The 21138-nt window shown below is 42.9% G+C and overlaps 1 protein-coding gene across 5 annotated transcripts in view; it reads left to right on the top strand.

Moving 5' to 3' along the window:
• The window catches only part of tmem201 (transmembrane protein 201), a 187138-nt gene that overhangs the window by 15140 nt on the left and 150860 nt on the right, over positions 1–21138 (top strand). For all 5 annotated transcript variants that reach the window (XR_010969620.1, XM_068016976.1, XM_068016975.1 and 2 more), the window contains exons 2-3: positions 13490–13610; positions 14822–15016. Coding sequence is in view for 4 of the 5 variants with exons in the window: in XM_068016976.1 (XP_067873077.1) it covers positions 13490–13610; positions 14822–15016 (316 nt within the window). In the remaining variant the exon portion in view is untranslated. The remainder of the gene's footprint in view (positions 1–13489; positions 13611–14821; positions 15017–21138) is intronic.

The raw sequence follows: 21138 nt of genomic DNA, 5'->3' as shown, positions 1-21138 counted from the left end.
GGAGTTCACCAGCACAGAACTGGTAAATGAGTTATAAGCTTCAGTCGTGACCTGTGCTTTTTTTAAAAAAAAAGTAAACATTGCTCTTTTTTATTTATACTGAAATGAAGCAGTGTTGGGTATATATTTTTTAAACTTGTATCTGTGCTGTTTTTCTTGGAGCTACATATCACATTTTTGTAAGAGTTTAATTCACTTCAGTGGCTTTTTATTGATTACTTTCAGTGTTGTACAGATCAGAAAAATAGGACAGAATTGCTTCCTTTTTTGTAAGTTGTGTTGAACCCCGATTTTATTTCTGTTGCACCGGTTCATGTTCCAAGGCTAACTTGTAATTATTAAAATTAAATTCACCTCCAAATCTCCAAGCTAGTTAGGGCAGTGATTATCTGCCCCGTACTGACCAGGAAAGGCTCTGGGTCAGTCCCCTTCCCCCTCTCCTTGGGTATGTTGATCTCAGCCAGAGTGACAATGGTGGAGTGGCACAGGCAGTGGTAAGGGGGAGGATTTTCACGATGGTAAGGCACTGAAGTAGATGCTGGTGCCCTGGGTTTGAGCTAAAGAATCAGCAGCAAGTGCATGGAGTACCTTTCCTCTGACCACTGATGGAAGTTGGTGTGTGTTTGATGAGGATAAGATTCAGTTCTCCAGCCCACTTAACGTCTTCACCCAGTTAGTACTCTGTGAGAATAGCTCTGTAACAGTCACTACCAAGGCCTGCACATGAAAGATAGCCACTTGTGCACAGGTTCTAGAGGGTTCAGGAAGAAAGGGGAGAAATTGGCCAAAAAATGGAACAGTGTATAGTGCAGACTAAATAAATGTGTTCTATTTGTGTGCCCCCTGGTTATGCACATGGTACACAGCTCTGGCAAACTGGAGGTTCCAGTAGTTAAATTATAGAAGAAACTTATCTCATTAAGCTGACCTATATTGGCGTAAGTGGTGATCAGATAAAGGATTTCACATTGTTGCAGACTTGTACTGTGGCTGGATTTTATTGACCACCTTAATTTTTTTCATTTTTATTGACTGCTTTCCTCTCCTAGACCAAAATGCCAGTGTGCTTTGGTTCATACTGGATGTTGGGTTCATACTGGATGTTGTAGTAATATTGTTTGTGCTTCTTCTTCTCTTTGCTTCCCCACCCCCACTTCCAGAAGCATGATGTAGTTATGATTACAGTTGCCATTACAAATAATGGCCTTTTGTCAACTCCCATGCCAAAGGTTCTGGGAAGATTACAGACTTTGCTGTGTGGCTGAGTGGCTGACCAGCTGCTTGTAATCTCCGCTGTTCAGTGTTACCGTTTGAAAAATGAGAGTATTTTGGTGCCAGTAACTCTAACTGTAGGAATGGTTCTTGTGGCATTGCACTTGTTTATAGCATTCTTGTGGATAAAAGCCTTTTATTGTATGATTACAAACCGCTGTTCGTATTGTAGATTTAAAAGAATTGTTAAAGGAATCACTTCCGTATATCAATTTCAAAAGAAGTGTTTCTCATTGATTTTTGTTCATCGAGGTAAAGGATGTCTGCTTGGTTGGCATCCTTCCATCTACAAAAGATGACTAACACACAGCAAACAATCCATTTAGATGGGTTGTCTTCTCTTGGCTATCAGCAAAGGTGCACCGTGAAGACCAACCCTTGAACGGCAGGTGAAGTAGCCAAGTGATGCTGTGAGTTGTTTTTGACATTGGCACCTGTTGCCAAGCTGCTGTAGCAGCTGGTAGTCATCATGGTGCACACAAGTCCACATGATATGTTGCTATTTCCCTCTTTTGCCAGCTCATGACTCTCAGGTGTGATAGTCGACATTTAGAGCCTTCATGTCACGCTTGCAAGCATCCTTGAAGTGGAGCTTTGGGCACTCCACTGGTCGGCTGGCCCCAGCTACCTCACCATGCAGAAGGTCTTTGGGTATGCGACCATCTTTCATCCTGCGAATGTGTCCGATCCACTGAAGTCACTTCTGTTTGGTTAGTGCCAACGCACTTGGGCGCTCTGCCTTTGAGAGGACTGCTGCATTTGTGATTTTGTCCTGCCAGGATATACCCATAATGTGACGCAGACAGCGAAGATGGAAATTATTGAGCTACTTTTCCTGGTAGCTGTAAGTCGCCTATGTTTCACAGCCATACAACAAGGTGCTGAGATCACAGGCCTTAAAAAACCATCAGCTTGGTCCTAAGGGTCAGCTTGGTGTTATCGCATGCGCCTTTTGCAAGTCGGCCAAAGGTGGTAGCTATTTTTCCTATGCGTGTATCGAACTCTGTATCAAGGGACAGATTGTCTGTCACCGTGGACCCAAGGTAGCAGAATTTGCTAACCACTTCCAGTGGGGGGGTGTTTAGTGTGATCAGGGGTGGAGATGCAACACCTTGTCACATGACCAGGGTTTTCTTGAAGCTTATAGTCAAGGAAAACAAGTTGCAGGCATGGGAGCAACAGTCCATGAGTCTTTTGTAGCTGAGTTTCCGTGTGAGCAACTGACACAGCATCATCAGTGTAGAGGAGTTCTCTGATCAGGGCGCAATGTGTTTTTGTCTTTGCTTTCAGCCTTGATAGATTGTTAGGGTTGCCATCTGGCCTAGTGTGCAAGTAGACTCCTTCCATATCTGCAGGGAAGGCAAAGGTCAGGAGCATAGAGAAGATGATGCCAAACAGAATGGGGGCTAGGACGCACCATTTCACTCCACTCTTCACTCCGAAACTGTTAGAAATGGAGCCATCAAACTGTGCAGTGCATGTCGTCATGGAAGGAGCGGATGAGACTGAGGAGCTTCAGTGGACAGCCAATTTTTCTCAATCTTGCAGAGTCCTGCTTTGCTGATGGTGTTTAATGCCTGAGTGAGATTTACCAAAGTATGGTAAAGAGGTATACTCTGTTCCCTACACTTTTCTTGTAGCTGCCGTATGGGGAAGATCATATCCACAGATCATCTAAAGAATGTCTAGAGGGATAGAATTGAAAAACAGTTTACTGTAATTGATGCTCACGATGTGGTCTCCTACATTGGGGAGATTAAACGCAGACTGGGTGACCACTTTGCGGGATACCTCTGTTCAGTCCGCAAGCATGGCCCTGAGTTTCCTGTTGCTTGCCATTTCAATTCTCTACCTTGCTCCCACTCTGACCTTTCTGTCCTTGGCCTGCTGCAGTTTTCCAGTGAAGCTCAACGCAAGCTCGAGGAGCAGCACCTCATCTTTCGACTGGGCACTTTACAGCCTTCCAGACTCCACATACAGTTCAGTAATTTTAGATCATAACCTCTGTCCTCAAATTTTTTTTTTCCCCAGTTCTGATGAAAGGTCAGAGAAACGTTAACTCTGTTTCTCTCTCCACAGATGCTGCCCAACCTGCTGAGTATTTCCAGCATTTTCTGTTTCTTGGTTCAGATTTCCAGCATCTGCAGTATTTTACTTTTGGAAAGTAGAGAAGTGATGTTAAAATTGTATTGAACCTTAGTTAGACCATACTTTTGAGTACTAGTTGCTGGATTATATAAAAGAATATAGAGGCACTGAAGAAGGTGCAAAAAAGATTTGAGATGCTACCGGAACTGAGTGGTTCAGTAGTTGAGGTGAATATCATAGATGCATTTAAGGGGAAGCTGGATAAGCTAATGACAGAGAAAGGTATAGAGGGATGTGCTAATAGATGAAGTAAGGTGGAAGGAGGCTTGTATGGAGCATTAACACCACCTGTTGGGCTGAATGGCTTTTTGCTATGCTGTAAATTCTATGTAAGCTCCAGCTGGAGAATGGAACGCTTTTGCACTCTTGGCCTTAAGTATCCGCATCAAATACTTTCCTGGTGAGGTGTAGTTGTACCTGAAAGCATGACTGTATTGATGAGCATGAATATAAACTCAGTTTTCACACGAGCCATCCATCCACACTGAGTGAGACTGACTGTTGGTGATAGTCTCTGGAGAGTTTTGTGTCGTGGACTTGTGATCGATTTGTAAACTGAGTTGATGCTTATTTTATGTTAGATTCCTACAACCAGCAGAGAAAAGAGGAACTATTGCTCCATCAAATTCTGGTCTCTGAACTAATTCCTTGCGTCGCACCAGACCAGAGAGTTATCTTCATGTAATGTTACTGTTAGGGTTCTTCCCTAATATGTTTTACTTGTGCTCAGCACAGGTGTTGGCTCCCTTTGGCAGCTTCTGCTTCCTATGAACCAAAATGTGATCTTGTACCTAATATTTGGCATAGTGTTGCCACTGGGCAAACAATGAAACATTGTACAGTTGAGATATACATGATTAACAATACAAACAACACTGCTCTGCATTTATATAGTGTTTTTAATGTCCCAAGGCATTTCATAGGAGCATTATGAAACAGAATTTATAACTGAACTAGCTGAGATATTGGGACAGGTGACCAAAGCTTGGTCGTAAAATTTAAGGAACGTCTTAAAGGAGGCAGAGAGGTTTAAGGAGGGAATTCCAGAGCTTGGGGCCTAGGCAGCCTAAAGGCATGGCTGCCAGTGGTGGAGCAATGGAAATTGGGAATGCACAAGCGAGGAACACAGAGATCTCTGAGAGTTGCAGGGCTGGAGGAGGTCACAGAGCGTAAGAGGAGATTCCCCACTGTGTGCTGCATATCAAAATATCAAGCTGCCAGACTGTGTAGCTGAGTCTTTAAAAAAAAAAATACAAATTGGGTTGATTTGAAATAAAACCAGATTATGTGGAGGTGGTATTGATCTTATTTTAAAAAAATATATAGTATTTTTACTTCTTAATTCAGAACTATTGTTCTTAACCAAGATTCCAGGTTTTTTAAGGTGCTTTTTATGTGAATGCAAACCCTGCCTCACTGCACAGATATGTACAACAACTTGTACGAGCAGCAGAGCTGCATGAATCGAACTGAAGAATCAGGGAACGTTTGCCATTTTTCTTGATAGTATCACAGGGATTCCGGCTACAGAACAGCTCAAGAGTGAGAACGAAGCACGATGGTAAGCATGCCAGTAGTGCATTATGTCCATTTGGAATGATATTAACTTGGAAATGCTTATCCTAATGCGCTGCTGAAAGTGCTCGTTTTCGATTGCTCTGCTTCTGCAGGTAATATCGGGGTACTTTCCCACACTTCAATCTTGCGTATATTAACTTATTTTTTCATTCTTTTACGGTATGTGGATGTTGCTGGCTAGGCCAGCATTTATTGCCCATCCCTAATTTCCCATGAGAAGGTGGTTGTGAGCTGCCTTCTTGAAGCACTGCAGGCCTTTGGGTGCAGGTACACCCACAGCGTAGTTAGGGAGTTCCAGGATTTTGACTCGGCGACAGTGAAGGAACGGCGATTATAGTTCCAAGTCAGGATGGTGTGTGCCTTGGAGTGGATCTTGCAGGTGCTGGTGTTCCAATGCATCTGCTGCCCTTGTCCTTCTAGATGGTAGAGGGCGTGGGTTTGGAAGGAGCCTTTGTGAGTTGCTGCAGTGCATCTTTTGTATGGTACCACCGACGCACAGTGGCAGCAGTGTGTAAGGTGGTGGATGGGGGTCCCAATCAAGCAGGCTGCTTTGTCCTGGATGGTGTCGAGCATCTTGAGTATTGTTGGAGCTGCATCCATCCAGACAAGTGGAGAGTATTCCATCACACTTCTGACTTGTGCCTTGTAGATGGTGGACAGGCATTGGGGATTCAGGAGGTGAGTTACTTGCTGCAGAATTCCCTGCCTCTGACCTCTTATAGCCACAGTATTTATGTGGCTGGTCCAGTTCAATAACTGGTCAATGGTAACCCCCAGGTTGTTAGTAGGAGATTCAGCAATGGTAATGCCGCTGAACATCAAGGGGCGGATGATTAGATTCTCTCTTGTTTGAGATGGTCATTGCCTGACACTTGTGTGGTACGAATATTACTTGCCACTTGTCAGCCCAAGCCTGGATGTTGTCCAGGTCTTGCATCTGGACCCGGGCTGCTTCAGTATCTGAGGAGTCGTGAATAGTACTGAACATTGTGCAGTCATCAGCGAACATCCCCACTTATGACCACCTGATTTGGGGGGGGGTGGCGGGGGGGGATGTTGGGGGGAAGGTCATTGGTGAAGCAGCTGAAGATGGTTGGGCCTAGAACACAACCCTGGGGAACTCCTGCAGTGATGTCCTGGGACTGAGATGATTGACCTCGAACAACAATAACCATCTTTCTTTGTGCTATGTATGACTCCAACCAGCGGAGAGTTTTCCCACTGATTCCCATTGACTCCAGTTTTGTCAGGGCTCCTTGATGCCATACTTTGTTAAATGCTGCCTTGATGTCAAGGGCAGTCACTCTCTCCTCACCTCTGGAGTTCAGCACTTCTGTCCATGTTTGGACCAAGGCTGTAATGAGGTCTGGAACTAAGTGTCCCAGGCAGAACCCAAACTGAGCGACAATGAGCAGGCTTTTGCTGAGTAAGTGTTGCTTGATAGCACTGTCGATGACACCTTCCATCACTTTGATGATCAAGAGTAGACTGATAGGGCGGTAATTGGCTGGGTTGGACTTTTCTTGCTTTTTGTGTACAGGACATACCTGAGCAATTTTCCACATTGCTGAGGAGATACCAGTGTTGTAGCTGTACTGGAACAGCTTGGCTCGGGGCATGGCTAGTTCTGGAGCACGTCTTCAGTTCTATTGCTGGAATGTTGTCAGGGCCCATAGCCTTTGCAGTATCCAGTGCCTTCAGCCATGTCTTGATATCACATGGAGTGAATCGAACTGGCTGAAGATTGGCATTTTTGATGCTGGGGCCTCAGGAGGAGGCTGAGATGGTTCATCCACTCAGCACTTCTGGCTGAAGATGGATACAAATGCTTCAGCCTTGTCTTTTGCACTGATTTGCTGGGTTCCCTCATTGTTGAGGGTGGGGACATTTGTGGAGCTCCTCTTGTTAATTGTTTACGCAGAAACATAGAAAATAGGAGTAGGCTATTCGGCCCTTCGAGCCTGCTCTGCCATTCATTATGATCATGGCTGATCATCCAACTCAGTAACCTTTTCCTGCTTTCGCCCCATACCGTTTGATCCCTTTAGACCCAAGAGCCATATCTAACTCCTTCTTGAAAACATATAATGTTTTGGCCTCAACTGCTTTCTGTGGTAGCGAATTCCACAGGCTCAACACTCTCTGGGTGAAGAAATTTCTCCTCATCTCCGTCCTGAAAGTTTTAGCCCGTATCCTTAGACTATGACCCCTGGTTCTGGACTCCCACCATCGGGAACATCCTTCCTGTCAAGTCCTGTTAGAATTTTATAGGTTTCTATGAGATCCCCCCTCACTCCTCTGAACTCCAGCGAATATAATCCTAACCGACTCAATCTCTCCTCATACGTCAGTCCCGCCATCCCAGGAATCAGTCTGGTAAACCTTCGCTGCACTCCCTCTAGAGCAAGAGCATCCTTCCTCAGATAAGGAGACCAAAACTGCACACACTATTCCAGGTGTGGCCTCACCAAGGCCCTGTATAATTGCAACAAGACATCCCTGCTCCTGTACTTGAATCCTCTCGCTATGAAGGCCAACATACCATTTGCCTTTTTTACCGCCTGTTGCACCTGCATGCTTACCTTCAGCGACTGCTGTACGAGAACACTCAGGTCTCGCTGCATATTCCCCTCTCTGTTTATAGCCGTTCAGATAATCTGCCTCCCTGTTTTTGCTACCAAAGTGGATAACCTGACATTTATCCACATTACACTGCATCTGTCATGCATTTTCCCACTCACTCAACTTGTCCAAATCACCCTGAAGCCTCTCTGCATCCTCCTCACAACTCACCCTCCCACCCAGTTTTGTGTCATCTGCAAATTTGGAGAGATTACATTTAGTTCCCTCATCTAAATCACTCATATATTGTGAATAGCTGGGGTCCTAGCACTGATCCCTGTGGTAACCCACTAGTCACTGCCTGCTATTCGGAAAAAGACCCATTTATCCGTACTGTTTGTTTCCTTTCTACCAACCAATTTTCTACCCATCGCAATACACTACTCCCAATCCCATGCGCTTTAATTTTACACGCTATTCTCTTATGTGGGACTTTGTCAAAAGCCTTCTGAAAGTCCAAATAAACCACATCCACTGGCTCCCCCTCATCAACTGTACTAGTTACATCCTCGAAGAATTCTCATAGATTTGTCAAGCATGATTTTCCCTTTTGTAAATCCATGCTGATTCTGCCCGATTCTACCACTGCTCTCCAAGTGCTCTGCTTTAAATCTTTGAAAATGGACTCTAGAATTTTCCCCACTACTGATGTCGGGCTGACTGGTCAATAATTCCCTGTTTTCTCTCTACCACCCTTTTTAAATAGTGGGGTTACATTAGCTACCCTCCAATCTGTTGGAACTGTTCCAGAGTCTATAGAATCTTGGAAGATGACCACCAATGCATCCACTATTTCTAGGGCCACTTCCTTAAGTACTCTGGGATGCAGATCATCAGGCCCTGGGGATTTATCAGCCTTCAATCCCATCAATTTCCCCAACACCATTTCTCTAATAATACTGATTTCCTTCAGTTCCTCTCTCTCACTAAGCCCTGTGTTCCCCAACATTTCTGGTATGATATTTGTGTCCTCCTTTGTGAAGACAGAACCAAAGTATACATTTAGTTGGTCAGCCATTTCTTTGTTCCCCACAATAAATTCCCCTGTTTCTGACTGTAAAGGACCTACATTTGTCTTCAATCTTTTTCTCTTCACATACCTACAGAAACTTTTACAGTCAGTTTTTGTGTTCCCTGCACGCTTGCTCTCGCACTCTATTTTCCCCTTCTTAATCAATCCCTTGGTCCTCCTTTGCTGAATTCTAAACTGCTCCTAATCCTCAAGTCTGTTTTTTTCTGGCGAATTTATATGCCTCTTCCTTTGATGTAATGCTATCTCTAATTTCCCTTGTAAGCCATGGTTTGGCTACCTTTCCTGTTTTACTTTTGCGCCAGACAGGAATAAACAATTGTTGCCGTTCATCCTTGCGCTCTTTAAATGTTTGCCATTGCCCATCCACCACCATCCCTTTAAGTAATGTTTCCCAATCCGTCATAGCCAACTCGCTTCATACCTTCGTAGTTTTCTTTATTAAGATTCGGGACCCTAGTCTCAGAATCAACCACGTCACTCTCCACCTTGATGAAGAATTCTATCATTATGGTCGCTCATCCCCAAGGGATCTCGCACCACTGGATTGTCAATTATTCCCCTCTCATTACACAATACCCAGTCTAGGATGGCCTGTTCTCTAGTTGGTTCCTCAACGTATTGGTCGAGAAAACCATCCCGTATACACTCCATGAATTCCTCCTCTAGGATATTGTGACTAATTTGATTTGCCCAATCTATATGCAAATTAAATTCGCCCATAATTACAGATGTTCCTTTATCGCATGCATCCTGTTTAATGCCATTCCCAATATCACCACTACAGTTTGGGGGTCTATATACAACCCCCACTAATGTTTTTTGCCCCTTAGTGTTTCTCAGCTCTACCCATACAGATTCCACATCCTCAGAGCTAATATCTTTCCTTACTATTGCATTAATTTCCTCTTTAATCCTGCTATTTCTACTCTGACTATCACGTGGCACTGGTAGTAATCCTGAGATCACTACCTTTTGAGGTCCTACTTTTCAACTTACTTCCTAGCTCCCTATATTCTGCTTTTAGGACCTCATCCTTTTTTTCCCCCTACGTCGTTTGTACCAATGTGTACCACGACCACTAGCTGTTCACCCTCCCCCTTCAGAATGTCCTGTGACCGCTCTGAGACATCCTTGACCCTAGCACCAGGGAGGCAACATACCATCCTGTAGTCTCTTTTGCGGCCACAGAAACACCTATCTATTTACCTTACAATTGAATCCCCTATAACTATTGCATTCCCACATTTTTTACTCTTCCCCTGTGCAGCAGAGCCACCCGTGGTGCAACAAATTGGGCTGTTGCTGCTTTCCCCTGAGAGGCCATTCCCCCCAACAGTATCCAAAGCAGTATATCTGTTTTGCAGGGGAATAGCCACAGGAGAGTCCTGGACTGCCTGCCTAGTCCTCTTGCTCTGCCTGGTGGTCACCCATTCCCTTCCTGCCTGTGGAGTCTGAGCCTGTGGTGTGACCACCTCTGTATATCCACGATACTCTCTGCCTCGTGGATGCTCCGCAGTGTCCCCAGCTGCCGCTCCAGCTCTGAAACCCGGGCTTCCAGGAGCTGCAGTTGGAGACACTTCCTGCACACATGCCAGTCCCGGGCACTATAAATGTTCCCGGCTTCCAACATGGAGCACGAGGAGCACACCATGGCTTTGAGCTCTCCTGCCATGACTTAACCTTTTAAATTAACCTTTTGGATGATCTTCATCAATTACTCTAGGGCACTTCATCCCTGGTCCTCGTTAGTACAGAACTCCCTAAAAAAAAACTGTAGACCTTTCTCGCCTTAGATACTTATCTGGCTATTTAGAGCTATTCCCTAACTGCAGTGACTCATCAACCAATCACCTTGCAGCTTTCCTGTGACGTCACTGTTGGCTTTAAAAAAAAAAATTCAATATTCCGGTCTGCTGGAAGAGGTCCGACTGCTCTCCGCTCCTGAAGGTAAGTGAAGGCCCCAAGCCCGGTGCTGAATTTATCTGCTCCCGGTTCTGGTTATTTCCACACAGGTCCGACTGTTCTCCGCTGCTGAAGGTAAGTTTGATTGTCCGCCACCATTCATGACGGAATGTGGCAGGACTGGAGAGCCTAGATCTGATCTGTTGGTTGTGGGGTCGCTTATCGCATGTTGCTTCTGCTGTTTGACATGCAAATAGTCCTGGGTTGTAGCTTTCCCCAGGCTGTCGCACCTCATTTTTAGGTATGCTTGGTGCTGCTCCTGGTATGCCCTCCTGCACTCTTCATTGAACCAGGGTTGGTCCCCCGGCTTGATGGTAATGGTAGAGTGGGGGATATGTGGACCATGGGGTTACAGATTGTGGTTGAATACAATTCTGTTGCTGATGGCCCACAGCGCCTCATGGATGCCCAGTTTTGAGCTGCTAGATCTGTTTGAAATCTGTCCCATTTAGCATGGTGGTAGTGCCACACAACACAATGGTGGGTATCCTCAATGTGATGACACAAACCTGAGGAGTCTGCCAAACCAGTCTGACCTTGATGGGGAATTTTTTTTCACAAATGTAGCTAAAAGGCAGACTGTTCACCACCACTTCAGTGTTTTTTGTTCAGCCTCCTTCACAGAAGCAACAGAAATCTCTTGCAGCAAGCATGTGCATAATCCGTTTTTAAATTGTTACAATACTAGTAGTGCAAACAAGTAGTGCACTTCCCCTAGCATTGCCTCTTGTGAATTAGATTATATGGTGTTTTGTAATTGGAACATTGCAGATTTCTAGTGGAATTGTTGATTTCAGTTGTCTGGATTAGAATGTTGGATCTGTTCGGGGGGAATAATTTATGAAACCTGCATGTTTGTGGGTTATTTGTACACTATATGCTATCTATATAATACATTCCTATCTAACTGACAGCTGCTATCCTGTTTTCATGACATTTTTGTTTAGTATTTAACATTTCTTTCCAGTGTCATCTGTCGCTCAATGGGTAGCACTCTCCTCTGAGTCACCAGGTTGTGGGTCCACGTCCCGGACCAGAGACTGACACAGTACTGAGAGAACACTGCACTGTCATAGGTGCTGTTTTTTTAAGATGAGACATTAAACTGAGGCCCCGTCTATCCTCAAAGGTGGATGTAAAAGATTACCTGGCATGATTTTGAAAGAAAGGGGAATTCCCAATATTTATCCCTCAACCACCATATCTGAAACAGACTATCAAATTGTGGGAACTTGTGCGCAAATTGGCGGCTGAGGTTTCTACATCACAAGTGACTACATTTCAAAAGTATGTTGGGGAAGAGTGCTCTAGAAATGCGTTCTTTTTCTTCCATCGTTTATTGAGTCCTGTCCTTTCATGTAGTTTTATGGATTTCATATGGTAATTGTGTTACTGGGGTTTTGTGGGTCTGATAGTGAGGGCTCGTGGGCACATCTATAACATGACTTGGTTTCTTTGAGTAGAATCCTCGGGATCTATATTTGTCAAATCCTATGAAGAGTGCTATCATTTTGCCTCTGGTTGTACTGCTCGGCTTTAATTCAGTGTTGTGGCAACTTTCTGTTTATCTCAATCTGTTCTGTACAAGGTACAACAGCTGCAGGCATAGGGGCTTAGCCTGTTTTCCAAACAGCAGCAGTTCACTGGCACTGGTGCCCATTCTGTTGTTGCTGGTAGCACGATTGATCAGCTGTCACATGCATGTGCACATGTTTTTGGCACTATGGTCATGAGAGGGGAGTTGAAAGATGGCATTTGTTTGGAAGTATTTTTGATTTATAGATGACAAATCAACTCTCACCTATTTGTAAAGTGCAAGTGAAATTCAAGTGTGATTGTTTTAAAACTTCTTTTGATGTCCATAGAGTTTGTAGAATTCTTGTGTCGAGAACCACATATGATTTCATAAATGCTAGTTTACTTGTAATGGGTTTTAATTGTGAGATGTGATTTTAGTTGGAGGAAACCTTGAGTTGATGTGGTCATGGCACTTAGTGTTAATAAAGCCACATGTTACCTTTAGAACCATTCAGTGTAGAAGGAGGTCTCTCCCCTTCAGCCTGCATCATTTCACTTAAATATTCAGAATGAGTATGATACTACAGTGTCAGCGAATGAGTTGGAGGCAGGATAGAATTTCTAGCAAAAAGAATCTATTTAAACAGTCTCTAAGCACTGCAGCAAATAGAATTTATGACTGAAATTATAGCAGAATCTCCTGATTAAAACCAGGATTACTTCTCCAGCAAAATGCAGTGAGTGGAGGATAATTACATAACACAAATTACGTGCATAAAATCAATCCTAGTTATTTATAGCAATGCGGTCTCCAGGCGTGGTTAACGGAATTTACCCAATCAAATCCATTCTGGCCGGGACATGTGGGGTCACTATATATGCAGCCATAAATATTTATCCAATTCTGTCAAATACTCCCTGTGGCAAAGCATTCCATCCTCCCAGAAATGTCCAACTGTTATGAAAAAAACTTTATTAAAGATGCACAAATACTTCATGGAAGCACTCTGGTGATGTGAAAAGTGCACAAAAAGGATTCATGAGGTGCATAAGATACCGAAAAAGAAATAAATGTAAAAAGGGCTGTTAAAATTTGGCGAGATTAATTGATTGCAAGGCTTGCATAACCTTGTTTTCACAAATAACTTGAGTGGGACATAAAGTAGCATGAATAAAGGGACAGAGAGGGGAAATATAACCCAAGTCCAGTTAGGATTGGCTGACCTTTGCTGGTTCTTGTATTACATGGTGTCGGCAGCTAACTGCTGGAAGAACAAACTCGCATCTATTTCCATAGGGCTTTTATACCACTTGTTTGTTGTTCAATAATCAACTTCTACATTTCTTTTTCTGCAGGAAGAAGCCAACTCACGTGAAGGTGAACTGCTGGTTCTGCAGCCAAGATACAACTGTACCCTATGGGAACAGGAACTGCTGGGATTGTCCAAACTGTGAGCAGTACAATGGCTTCCAAGAGGTTAGGGTCCTTTACAGTTCTTGAAAAGTTGCACATCACTGGCCGTGTATGTGACTGCAAAGCAAGTTTGCCTTTTAAGCTTTTCTTTGACGGCAGCATCTGCGCACCCAGTACTTATTCTGTTATTTTGGGAAGACAACCTTCCTATAAGCACATTATCTCCCATGTCACTCCACAAATTAAAAGGGTTTCTGTACCTCTCTGGTGACAGGAAATTATGAGTTGCAGTTTTTGTTTAGGGTTGGGGAGAGGTGGGGGGGTGGTGGGTGGCGGCCTTGCCAATGTAATTTGCCTTTTGTAGCTGAAATGGCAGGAATCAGAGGACGTGATAACCAATCTGTTCACTGCTCTGGCCGGATCACACCTTGAATACTATATCCAACTCTGATCACTGAAACACAAGGGAGGCAGTGCAGGGGAGTGCCACAAGGTTGATCTCTAAACATCAAGAAACTTGGGCTTTTTTAAACCTTCAAAGGAGTTGTCTTGAGAGGTGATCTTGTAGACGTGTACAAGATAGTTAAGAGAATGGGAAAGGTAAACCTAGAGTGTTTAAAATGCTAGAGTAGGACAAGAGGGCACAGGTTTAAACTAGTGAAGGGTACATTTAAGACTGAGGTCGCAATCGGTGAATACAGTAGTGGTTATCATGGAATTATATCTTGGAATATGTTAAAGCAAATCAAATTCCCAGAATTTCGCTGCAGTTCCTGACTTGGGAGCAATCTGCTTTTTTGAGGAGCAAAGTTAATTTTCTGTATTGAGGCCCATGAACTTAATTAAAAATGTTCTAAACAAATGTCATATTTGTTAAATAAAAAAGTAACTCATCAATCTCATTATTTCAAAAAGAGTTGCAATCAAAAATGAGGGTGTTTACACTCTGATCTAATAACCAAACTGGACATAGGTGTCACAAACAAGCCATCGTGCTGTTTCCTTTGCCAGCAGGTGTAACTGTCCGCTTATTCTAATATTTAGACCTTCCCAAACAAAATGCCATCTTCGCTCAGTCTGCCTGTGCTTCTTTGAGTTGTGTTTGTGTATTTTGGAAAGGAGCAAAAAGGGCAAATATATTTTTATATAAAGCAAAATGTAAAGAACAGGAAGTCTTCTGTGAGAATATTTGACCAAATTCTGAATAACTATTTTCTTGAATCTCTGTCCAGTTGTGTTCATATGTGTAAAAGTTACGCTGTGCTTTCTTTCAGAATGGAGACTACAATAAACCGATCCCTGCTCAGTACATGGAACATTTGAATCACATGGTGACCAGCTGGGCAACACCCTCAGAAGCTTCCAAAATTCAGCAGTGGCCAAATGGGCAAATTCTCTTTTGCAAGAAATGCAACAATAACCAGCCCCTGAAGATCAAGCAGTTGGCATCCTTTGTACCAAGGGACGAGGTGGGAATTTAGTTTCCAGCAACAATGTTAAACCCTAACCCTCGAGGACTTGGGCCTCGAGGCTTATCCATGATCCCAAAATCTAGTTACTGCTTTTTTCTTGCTGGTCCCCTCTACATTCCTTAGAGAAACAGGAAATGGGATGGATCCTGGTTCTCTCTGCTAACTCACTTATAACAATAATGGACTTATAGGAGGTCATTTTTACTTTTTAAAGTTTGTATTTACCTGCCTGTGGCAGTAGAATTGGTAACTTAGCAAAGGCTGCGTTTGCTGACAACACAACCACTAGGCGGCGCAGTACTTGCACATGCACAAATGCCGGCTCTTCAACTGGAACATCAGTGTCTGCGACATTCAGGCAGCTGCCAGGGTTAAAGATGGCGCTGCTCAATTTATCACGGGAAATGCTTATGCTTAGATCGTTCTAGCAAACTAACCTTACATTAAGTTGGGTGGAAGTCCAGCGTTATTCTATGTAGTTATAGGATACTAACTGTAATCCTCAGATCCATTTAATATTCCAGTAATCCTATTAAATATAAAAGGAATTTTATGATTGCATTTCCATTGGAAGACAGTGAATTGGCACCCTGTTGGATAGAAAGGAAAATCGGGCAGAGTATAAAATGTGCTACCAATTCGTGATTGTGATTCGGTTATATGACTGATCAGGACTGATTTTGCCCGAACGCAACCTCTAGCTCTCGTCACAACGGCCACTCCCCCACCCCTGCAACTGGCTTTCTCCCCCTCCCCACTGCTCACTCCAGACCTCGCTGCTCCTCCTGACTCTCCTGCCCAATTGTTTCCCTCTCCTCGGCACCCCAATCTCCGGTCGCTCGCTCCCCGCTTCCTCCTCCCCCTTCCCCCCCCCCCCCCAATGCCCCGCCGCCTCCCTCCTCTCGGTCATTCGCTCCCACGTTTGATTGGTCTCAACACGCCGCCTGAAGTAGCAAGGGGTGACGGGCCGAGTGGCCGAGAGGAGGGAGGCGGTGCGGCCCAGAGCTAGCGACTGTCAGGGGTGCGTGGGAAGGCGGGGAGCAAGCGGCCGGAGTGGCTCACCACCACCTTGTCAAGGGCCATTAGGGGTCAGCAGTAAACGCTGGCCTTCCCATCAACACCCACAACCTGTGAATGAATAGCACTGTGCTGGCCATATCCCGTGCATGAATTAGAAAAAAAAATTGAACAATTTCTTTGTGTTGCAATCGATAGATCGATCACCCAGTGCTTACTATAGACCATCCAGGATCAAAGGGAAATGTTGGAACATTTTGGATGAGGTGGTCTTCCTTCTTGCCTCTTCCCACTCCAATGAAGTGTCATTTCTGTTTAGGCATCAGTTCTACCAGGAAGTAAATCTTTTGCCTAATTGCTTTTTTTGTGGGGGGGAGCCTAAATGATGTTTTGAGGGAATTAAATTTATTGGTACTTTAATGCAGGATCTGAATTAAATTTCTTGAAGCTTGTATGTTGGAAAACTGCTCTGCTCCTAGCTCTGGTTTTAGACAAGAGATTTAAGTTCCAGGCTGTGTTTATTGATCTCCCAATCCTATGATCATGAGGCATCACTTTTTACTCAATTTCCAGAATTTGTGAACTAAGGGTTTGATCTATACAGCATCCTAAAAGTGTGTTAACTTTGACATAATCAAATCCTCAATGCTACTTGTCGAGATGAAGATCTTGGTCTCGAGTGCACAAGAACCAATTTGCACATTTTCTTTTATTGAGAAGCTTAGATGAAGACTGGGCCTCTAGTACAAGAATTTCTGAGGTTGAAAGCACAAAGACTAGATAAGGCAAGAGGTGAGTATAGTGAATTGGATGTTGATGAGTTTGAATTTAAAAAGCCTGTAAATTGCAGCAAGAGGAGTTGGAGGGAGGTTAGCAATGCAACTGTGTAGAGATCCTGGGAAGAATGAGTTGGTGTTTGAGGCAGTGCAATTGACTTTGATTTCAACATGGTGAGGATGAAGAGAGGTGGTAGGAGCATAATGGGGTAAAGGTAAGCATGCTCCAAGGTGCAACAAGCCCAGGTATTGCTCACTATTGACAGCAGTGTCAGTTTGGGATAATCTTTTGGTTCTTGTACATTGCCTGTACCCTTCCTCCCATCAAGGAGGTGCTGTGCCTTCAGCTGCCAAAACCTCGTCCTCTGGAATTCCCTCCCCAAAGCCCTCTATCTCTACAACTTTAAGACCCTCTTTAAAACCTACCTCTGACTAAACTTTTGCATCATCCCTCCTAATATCTCTTCCTTTGCCTTGACATCCATTTTGCCCATGGTTTGTCTGTGAAGCATCTTGGGCTATTTAGCTACATTAAATGCACTTGTATAAATGCAAGTTGGGCATTCCACCAAGGCAGGAGCCACTTAGATTAACCTATAAATATATTGGCTTTAAGCACTTCTGCAAACCAACTATTTGCAGTTATCTGCAGATCTTCAGTTCATTGGTAATGTAATCTAAATATGATTTGCTGCCAAGGGATAAGTGTGATTTGGCAACATTGTTCTCTCTGTAAGCCTTAGCATGTTGCAAATGAACTATGTTCTCTCCTGCAGGCTTTGTTGTGGTATAATATAGTGTATAGAAAAAGGAAGATTTATCTTCTCTTTAGTTAGTTTGTAAACAAAGTATATAGTGTCCATACCACAATGTGTATTTTCTTTACAGGCTTACCAATGTTAAATTCTTGCTGGCTTGGCAGGTTAAGAATTTTCACTGGGTGTCAGAAAATATTAATTGCATATGTACTTGGCATTTAGCTTAAGCAGTAAATTTTGTGTTGGAGTCATTGCTGGCTTTCTCTGGTTTACATTATAATACTGACTATACTTCAGAAATACTTAATTAGCTGTAAAGTGCTTTAGGATGTCCTGGGGTTGTGATAGAGGTGATATAAATGTAAGTCTTTCCAAGGGAATTGAAGATTTGGATTCTCTGGAGGTGTGTGGGGGGAGGGGGTGGGGGGGGAGCTAAATACTCCAGGGTTACGCATGTTCTTTTCTCATTTAAACCTATTATAAAACTATTTATGCATTGCATGTGATAATTGAAGTATTAAACTGCACTCTTGTCAAGTGTTCTGTACTTGGGTGAACAGTACAGTAGGCTCCCTTTAAGGTCCTGAATGCCAAGGGCAATTGACATGATCATACAAGGTATAACAGCTGACTGTTCCATTGCTCTCCTGGCCAGCCTCCCACTTTGCGCTGTCTGGAAACTTCAGCTCATCCAAAACTGCTGCCTGTATCCTAACTCTCTCTAAGTTTCTCCCCCCACCCCACCCCACCCCACCTGTTTACTGGTCACCCCTGTGCTTGCTGACCTATACTGGCTCCTGATTTGGCAATGATTTGAATTTAAAATTCTCACCCTTGTTTTCAAGTCTTTTCATGGCCTTGCCCCTTTCTGTCTTTCTCTAACCAGCCATCCAACCCTTCAATATCTCTGCACTTCTCCAGTCCTGGCCTCTTGCACATTCCTGATTTTCAGCAGTCTTCAGCTGCCTAGGCTCTGAGGCCTGGAAATCCCTTCCTAAACTACTCCACCTCTCTACCCCTCTCTCTGCCTCTGACCAAGATTTTTGGCCACTTGTCCAAATATGTCATATGGCTTAGTGTCCAATTTTGTTGATAACACTCCTTGAAGTGCCTTCAGATTTTTCACTACATTAAAATCGTTATATAAATGCAAGTTGTTTTGAAGTATTATGGCATGCAGCTTATTTTAAATAATTTGTAATCCAGTATCCTCAATTCAGTGATGGAGAGCAAACTTTCATTTTGGAACAGTACTCTTGTGTAATCTGGAGTTAATTTTGCTTTAAAATGGGAAAATTGATACTGGTGAAACCTTATGCATTTTATTGGCCTGCTATATATATGGGAAGTATGGTCTGCTGCAAGCTTTATAAAATGCATACGTTCAGCATCATAGTCACTGCTAGACAAGCCGTAACCTAGAATGATCAGTTAACACATTACAAAAGCATATTTTAAGGTTAGCAATGGCATTTACATTACAGTAGAGGGTGCTGTAGTTAAAGGCAAGTGGTGATTATTGATTTGAAGTCTGGTGCTGCAGATATTTATTGATTTGAAGTCTGGTGCTGCAGATATTTATTGATTTGAAGTCTGGTGCTGCAGATATTTATTGATTTGAAGTCTGGTGCTGCAGATATTTATTGATTTGAAGTCTGGTGCTGCAGATATTTATTGATTTGAAGTCTGGTGCTGCAGATATTTATTGATTTGAAGTCTGGTGCTGCAGATATTTATTGATTTGAAGTCTGGTGCTGCAGATATTTATTGATTTGAAGTCTGGTGCTGCAGATATTTATTGATTTGAAGTCTGGTGCTGCAGATATTTATTGATTTGAAGTCTGGTGCTGCAGATATTTATTGATTTGAAGTCTGGTGCTGCAGATATTTATTGATTTGAAGTCTGGTGCTGCAGATATTTATTGATTTGAAGTCTGGTGCTGCAGATATTTATTGATTTGAAGTCTGGTGCTGCAGATATTTATTGATTTGAAGTCTGGTGCTGCAGATATTTATTGATTTGAAGTCTGGTGCTGCAGATATTTATTGATTTGAAGTCTGGTGCTGCAGATATTTATTGATTTGAAGTCTGGTGCTGCAGATATTTATTGATTTGAAGTCTGGTGCTGCAGATATTTATTGATTTGAAGTCTGGTGCTGCAGATATTTATTGATTTGAAGTCTGGTGCTGCAGATATTTATTGATTTGAAGTCTGGTGCTGCAGATATTTATTGATTTGAAGTCTGGTGCTGCAGATATTTATTGATTTGAAGTCTGGTGCTGCAGATATTTATTGATTTGAAGTCTGGTGCTGCAGATATTTATTGATTTGAAGTCTGGTGCTGCAGATATTTATTGATTTGAAGTCTGGTGCTGCAGATATTTATTGATTTGAAGTCTGGTGCTGCAGATATTTATTGATTTGAAGTCTGGTGCTGCAGATATTTATTGATTTGAAGTCTGGTGCTGCAGATATTTATTGATTTGAAGTCTGGTGCTGCAGATATTTATTGATTTGAAGTCTGGTGCTGCAGATGTTTATTGATTTGAAGTCTGGTGCTGCAGATGTTTATTGATTTGAAGTCTGGTGCTGCAGATGTTTATTGATTTGAAGTCTGGTGCTGCAGATGTTTATTGATTTGAAGTCTGGTGCTGCAGATGTTTATTGATTTGAAGTCTGGTGCTGCAGATGTTTATTGATTTGAAGTCTGGTGCTGCAGATGTTTATTGATTTGAAGTCTGGTGCTGCAGATGTTTATTGATTTGAAGTCTGGTGCTGCAGATGTTTATTGATTTGAAGTCTGGTGCTGCAGATATTGGTTATTGCAAGAGAAATGAAATGAATGTTATACTCTTTAATGTTTTAGGTATAGATCTGCCTATTAATCCATATCAACAAGCTTTTGAAACCTCCTTTGGTTTGCTGATGCAAAAGCAAAATACTGTGATGCTGGAAATCTGAGCTTTAAAAACTGAAAATGTTGGAAATACTCAGTTGGTCTGGCAGCATCTGTGGCGAGAGAAACGGACCTGAAAAGTTAACACTTTCTGCACAGATACTGCCCAGATCTGCGTTATTTCCAACATTTTCTGTTTTTACTTATGGTTTACTGATGTTTACCTTTAAAGGTTTTGAACTGAACTTTCATATATGAAAAAATCAGACTAGATTGTAGAGTAGTCGGGCAGTCAGCATAAGGTTTAAGTGTGGATTAATACTTGCACTTCAACCGAAATAGGTGTTGGTTCATACTGTAGCTTAAGCAGGGGTCAACAGCCTTCTCAGAGATGCGGATTATGCTTCCTACAAATCCTTGTGTTAGAATATACCTGAACACTTTTTTCTATTTTTTTCAATAAATAACACGTCTATTAATTTTTTTCCCTATAAACAAAGCAGCCAACATTGGAGGGCACATTTTTAGCTAAATGTAAATGTTAACAACAAAATTACTTGTACTTGTATAGCATCTTATGTAGTAAAACATCCCAATGCGCTTCACAGGAGCATTATCAAACAAAATTTCACACCGAGCCACATGAGATATTAGGACAGATCAGTTCAAA

This window comes from Heterodontus francisci, chromosome 37 (assembly GCF_036365525.1).
Source record: "Heterodontus francisci isolate sHetFra1 chromosome 37, sHetFra1.hap1, whole genome shotgun sequence".
Taxonomy (NCBI): Eukaryota; Metazoa; Chordata; class Chondrichthyes; order Heterodontiformes; family Heterodontidae; genus Heterodontus; species Heterodontus francisci.
The sequence above is the reverse complement of the archived record's forward strand: the minus strand, read 5'-3'. Positions and strand labels throughout refer to the sequence as shown.